The sequence below is a fragment of the Salvia miltiorrhiza genome, chromosome 6, assembly GCF_028751815.1.
Source record: "Salvia miltiorrhiza cultivar Shanhuang (shh) chromosome 6, IMPLAD_Smil_shh, whole genome shotgun sequence".
NCBI lineage: Eukaryota > Viridiplantae > Streptophyta > Magnoliopsida > Lamiales > Lamiaceae > Salvia > Salvia miltiorrhiza.
The window spans coordinates 12,467,141-12,473,611 of NC_080392.1; the positions used below are offsets into that span (position 1 = coordinate 12,467,141).

At 37.1% G+C, this 6,471-nt stretch overlaps 1 protein-coding gene across 2 annotated transcripts; it reads right to left on the reverse strand.

The window, feature by feature from the left end:
* Nucleotides 1–3,254: 3,254 nt before the first annotated feature.
* Nucleotides 3,255–5,998, reverse strand: LOC130988731 (uncharacterized). Of its 2 annotated transcripts, none has more exons than XM_057912669.1 (2): nucleotides 5,890–5,998; nucleotides 3,255–5,078 (listed from the first exon to the last, which is right to left on the reverse strand). In XM_057912669.1, exon 2 carries the CDS (start codon nucleotides 5,002–5,004, stop codon nucleotides 3,556–3,558), a length of 1,449 nt encoding a protein of 482 aa, XP_057768652.1. In that variant the 5' UTR covers nucleotides 5,005–5,078; nucleotides 5,890–5,998; the 3' UTR covers nucleotides 3,255–3,555. The 2 variants fall into 2 exon arrangements, with proteins under 2 accessions (XP_057768652.1, XP_057768653.1); XM_057912670.1 differs by having other exon boundaries at nucleotides 5,787–5,919.
* Between the last annotated feature and the right edge of the window lie 473 nt (nucleotides 5,999–6,471).

Sequence of the window (6,471 nt, forward strand, 5' to 3'; positions counted from 1 at the left end):
ATTGCGAGATGCACTGAATAAAGTGCATGGATTGAAAGTTTCAAAGGGTACCCGCATCTCATAATGCATTTAATAATGTCTTATTTTTATGTTATATGTATTTTTAAACATCTGTTTTGAAAACCTATGACGTTTACTACATGATATAGGAAACTATTACTTATGCGATAATGGGTATGCAAAATATTGATGAATTTTTAGCTCCATATAAGGGCGTGAGATACCATTTGAAAGAGTGGGGACCCACAGTTGCTAAACTACACAACACCGAGAAGCTGTTCAATCTGAGACACACCAAAACACGTAACACCATTGAGCGTGCATTTGAAATCATGAAAATGAGATGGGGTATTCTTAGGAGTACAACCTACTACCCCATCAAGACTCAAAATAGGTTGATAATGGCGTGTTTCCTTATAAATAATTTCATTCGGTCCGAAATGATTGTTGACCCCATATAACAAACATTTGACACTCTTCCAATAGACAACAAGTATGTTGAGCCCTAGAATCAGGAATGTTTAGATGCAGTTGAGTCTCCCCGGAGTGGAATACACATAAGGATGCTTTTGGCACAAGCAATGTGGCGGCAGTACACAACACCACATCCAAATCTGTTCCATTTGTTTGCCTGAACTCAGGCATCATTTGTTTACGGAGTGATGCTGTGAAGCATGGTTTGGCTATTGTGTTATTTTTATGTATCTTATGTTGGTTGTATGTTTCTTGGTCATTGGTATACAACTTTCTCCTCCACAATTGCATGTGTATGATAAAATACTTAGAAATCTGAAGTATTCTGTTTTTATGATCTATGTGAATAGCTATCTAAATGGAAGCACATGAAGAATTTGAGAAAATTCTCCATTGTCAATGTAGCAGTGGTAAAATGCTTTGAGATGCGTTGGAAATGATGTCATACACACCAGAAGATATTACTACAACTACCATGCGAATCTAAAGCATCAAAGATCATTCATTTGGTGCGATAAATTTCATCATAATGAACAGAGCATCGAACAGCCACCAGCATTTCTCAATGCACAGACGTACACTCCAAAGGGAGTTAGCCATATTGCTACACATCAGCTAATGAACCATATCTCAAGGGGTTCCAAGGACAACCACACTCTTGTCCAATGCGCTTACGAAGTGATCTCGTAATGATGTTTACCTTTATATTTATGTCTTTTATGTTGGTGCTTTTGGGTATGGTCCTAGGAAAATTGCTCTAGAATTGGTTATAGATTGTCGATGTACTTTTGTGCATGTATTTATTGATGATGTTACATACACTGTCTTGTTGCTCCATTAAACTTTGAATTGTTGCTAAATTGTTTATGTCTTTGACTTGTTAATGATGCTATAGACTTTGGATTGTTGATGTACTTTTGGTGCTTTAGACTTGAAAAAGCTTTTATTGGTCCTCCGTTATATTGTGGCTCATGTAATGTTGATGAACCCTGTGGTTATGATTAATTGGTTTAGCCTAACTGATTGTAGTATGATTTTTCATTGTTGCTTATGATGTGTGATTGAGGTTCCATTTATAGCATTATTTAAAAATTTATAATTAGTCAACACTAGAAATATATGTTCTGCAGATCCATTTATTTTAAATCAATAGCAAGTTGTCAAATGATGCAATTTTGTAGGTGGAACACCTACCACATTTCTGCAGATCCACTTAAAAATTATCAGAGAAATATGTAGATGGCCAACTTGTGTGTTGAACTCACTTAGAATGCCAATACACCTTCCACTTAAAAAGATTAACCACGAAGCAAGAAACCCTTAAATGGAAAACTTAAATGCAGGATATGATGGTGCGCTACATGATGCATAACCACCTACATTCATGCCCAACATATGATTAGTCACCGCTTGTTTGTGTTTTCTTGGACTCTATAAATACCATGCATCATATTGCACTTGCAATCACCATTCAAGCATCTTTGCATTCTGTTTTTTCATAGCTTATCCATCACCCACTTAGAATGAAGAATGAAGAAATACCTCCACAAAGCTGGTCCTTTTACAACTTCAAATGGAATGCGGAGATGGACAGCCTGCTGCTGAAGCGCATCATCAAAATGGAGAGAGAGTGTTTGCCCCGGCAGCCTAACCGCTTACCCCATGTGTTCTTCACAATTCTTGCTGACATCAACGCGAAGTTTGGTAGTCTTCTTCGCCTCGTCGACATTGAGGAACATATCACGTTCATAGAAATATGTACATGATGTTCAAAAGCCTTACTAGAATGATGAGACACACTGGGATCCCCAGAAGAACTGTGTTAGGACCGACAATGGTGAATGAGAAAAGATTTTCAAGGTACGTGAATATGTGCAGTGTGATATCTAAAAGCTTTTTATAAACTATTGTCATCGAGCGTACTACCGCGAGAGAGAACTAGAATACTACAAAATGTGCATAGTATTTGGGAAACATTTTGTCAAGATTGAACCCTCCCACACTTTGATCTTGATAAGTGATTCACCACATGGCAAAGCATAATCCACCCCTGATGAGAAAATCGTGTCCTCGTCTGAAGAGGAAGTCAATTCCCCGCTGCCCACCGATTCCAAGAAGTTGGCCCGTAGACTGTTTGTCGATGATGCTCACTCAAGCTATACTTATTCACAACCAGGCAAAAAAAACGTCTATGTACCATGGCCTGCAATTGAGCCCAAGGTCAGGTATCCTCCCCCGCAATGCATTCCCCCCAAAGGCGAAGGAAAGTGGAGAGCCAAATATAGTTGGTGATAGTACGTGCACCTCGTCGAGCTCCTTCAAATAGTTTGTGCCAAGTAATCAATTTACAATTTCATTAAAAGTAGTGACATTATTTTAAAAAAAAAGAAAAAAAAACTTTTAAATTGGAACATAATCTGGTATTTGCCCAAATAATAACCTAACTAGTAACTACGCTCGTATTGGAAACAAATAAAATAGTAGGGTTAATAGCCAGAAAATACACGAACTTTCATCGGAATTGCATATTGCACACGACCTTCAAAAATAGCCCCATAATACACCACCTTTTAATTTAGTCGCAAATTGCACCTTTGAAGTTCCCAATCGTGATGCAATTTGCGACTAAATTAAAAGGTGGTGTATTATGGGGCTATTTTTGAAGGTCGTGTGCAATATGCAATTCCGATGAAAGTTCGTGTATTTTCTGGCTATTAACCCAAAATAGTATAATAGTCTTTTGATGAAATCTGCCATGAACTAAAAAAAAAACAAGCCAATTATTGTGAAAATAATAAATAGTAAACCAAAAATATTCATTTCTCTATTATTGAGCAGTATACAAAATCGACATCTCAACTTCTCAGAGGTATCCACACTGCTAAAGAATTGATCAGACCAACATCCCATTTTACAGGAGCAGAACATATACAATATTTAAACTCGAAATCATGAAAACACGTTAGAAAACAAAACAAACTGTCAAAACTTTGAATCATTTTTGTTGTCTCTTCTTCTTCCCTTAGTTGTAAAGCCAAGAAACAAAGACTCCTCACCGCACATCCACAAACGACAAAATCTCTAACCATTCATCTTTCTTAGCTGTAGAATACACTTGCGCGTTTGTTGGGAGATAAGTGTTTCGAATGCTCCTACTAAGCTTTTCACCATCCCTTTCCTTCTCTCAGCTAGTTTACTTGCAGTTTCTTCGATCACATTGTTGAACAAACACTGCACATCTTTCTTCCTAGCCACATGATCTTGGTGATTTAAGTTATTCCTTAACAACATGAGTGATGCAACAACAACATCACCCTCCTCTTTGTGGTGGTTTCTCTTCGAGTCTCCCTTCCTATCTTCAAGTACAAGGATTCTTGTCTTCCCGTATCTCACTCTCCTACGCCTGTTCTTGCTCGAGCAATACTTATCTTTGAATCTTGAAGGCTTGGGAGGGCCAAACCGTAGAGACTTGTTGTTACTGCCGGAAATAGAATCATCTGCTCTCATCTTGTCCACTCTACTACTCCTAAATTTACGTCGTCTTAGAGCATTACATTCCTCGTGTGGATGAATTACTTTTCCAATTCGGAACTTGACCTTCACAGGCTGATTTTGTTTATCTCCATATTGAAACCCCATATTCGTTCTCCTCCTCTTGTTGCGGCTCTTATTTTTCTGAGACACGGTCGTGTCTGAGGCGAGTATATCTGATTCTTCATCTTCGTCTCCATGAGATGAGGATGATGGAACATCTGTAATGGCCTCAAACCTAAACTCAAACTCATTGCTCTCTGTTCCGGTTCTTGGCATCTTACTCCCTCGATCACCTTCTTCTTGGACCGATAAAGATGGTGTTGATGGGATGAATGGGTCAGTCTTAACCCTCTTCACCCTCATTCGATCCTTCCGAGGAGACAACAATTCCGCAGTGGCAGTTTTCCCTTCATCACTCGTTGCTGTGTTAAAGGATAAAGGTTTCTTTCCCAACATGGATGATGATTGTATATTTTCACCACTTTGGACATCCTCATTTCGTCTTCGTTTCCCACACACACCATCCAAGCTGTCACGAGGCGAGGATAGTTTAACCATAACCGACTTCTTTGGTTGACACCCTTTTGGTTTAGGCATTCTACTACCAATAGAATTCCTTCCATTTCCTTGAACTTGAGCCCTCTTTATACCTCTCTTGACAACCTGTGGAGCATATGCTGAAATGTTTAGCCTCGGGGAATGAAATTTTGCTCTGGGAGAAAAGGATTTGGTATGGGAGGAAGGTAAAGGTTGGCCATTGGCAGTTTCCTTCCTCCGATGAGAAGGGACTACTAGTATGGAAAGGTTTGCAGTTGTCTTGTGCAGAGGTTTGGTGGGCTGCTCTTCAAATGGTCGTCTCCGTCCATACTTACAGATATCGTGGCATGAGCCAGTGGAAGGCCGGAGATAATGAGGAACATTGTTTGAAGAATCTGCAGCAGCAGCAACAGTAATGCATGAACCGTTCAGAGAAACAGAAGCTCCAGTAGAGTCCATCTGTTTCTTTGAAGTTCACTACTGTCTTCTCCCACCAAAACAGATCATCAAACAAAATTCCCAACACACAAATCCTGCAAATTGTCCCTCGCCGTCAAAACATGCATACCAAGAAAGAGGATAATTTTACTCTTACTACTACTACCCATAATCATTACAAATGAAAAAGTAAAAAATCTGCCATGATTCCAAAGGTAAAATGAAATGTTGGCAACTCTGTATCATGAATTCCAGAAACAAGATACTTATTCAAAGATAAAATTCATTTTCAAATAAGACATTTGACGCAATCTCTTTCATTATATACAGCTCTCAGCATTGGTTTCCAAAAAGTCAATAACTTACAATATCCAATACCTTTAACCTAAACATGCTCCACAAGATAGATGGATGAATTGTTTTTCCTGGAAGAAATTATTTTTGAGGAGTGATAGAAACAACCTAAATTAGGGTCTACTTAGTTCATCAAAATCTAAAAACAAACCTGTAACCACATAATCTATGTCCTTTAGCAAGAATGTTCTATAATTCATAAATGGATCACAACCCAGACACTCTTCGATTTCACATAATTAAAGAACCAAACAAAAAGAGCCTTAAAGTAGCAACTAAATCTAAATATAAATCACGTAATTGACTAAAACTAAGAAAAAAATTTCTTCAAAATCGTATATATATTTATAGATACACACACACACAAAATTAAATCAACCAATGATCATAAATTCACCAAATAAATAAATGAACCTTGTTGGATAAAAAAGAGAAACCAGAGAACATACGATGCAGACGAAAAACCTAATGCATCAACACAAAATTGAAACATAATGCCAGAATATGAAAAAAAAATGGCGTTGTAATTGTGAATGCGAACAATGTGACCACCTTTTCCCCCTGTTATGTTTTTTATGCCCCTAATTCTCTTTGCTTTACAACAAACAGAACCAAAAAGGAACAATATTTTTTACAAAATTGGCTTCATACACTCACACACACGTGTGTGCATATATATATATATATATATATATATATATATAATATAATATTAATAATCCAGGTTGCATTAAGTTCAAATGAAATAAAATGAAAAACTAGCAATAAATTTTTTTCTCATATTAAGGAAAAGGTTTTATATTTTAAAGAAAATAAATAACTAAGAGTGCGATTAATTTGAATGATAATTTGGATATAAATAATATGAAAATACGTTTGTGTATCCTCATCAATTGATTTACTGACAATTCTAATTTGAACAACAATTAATATATTATTCGAGTTTGATAAAATGATCTAGTGATAATTTTAGTCTGGGAAAATGCTTGGTATGTGACGAGCCCATTTTTCGTGCTCTTTTTGTGTGTTGTTTAGGCCTAATCGAGTCTTGTTTTTATGTGTTTTGTGTCTTTTGTGTTTGGAATGACACATTTTGGGCACAAGGGCAAGTGGACAAGATCTTGGGCAAAGCAA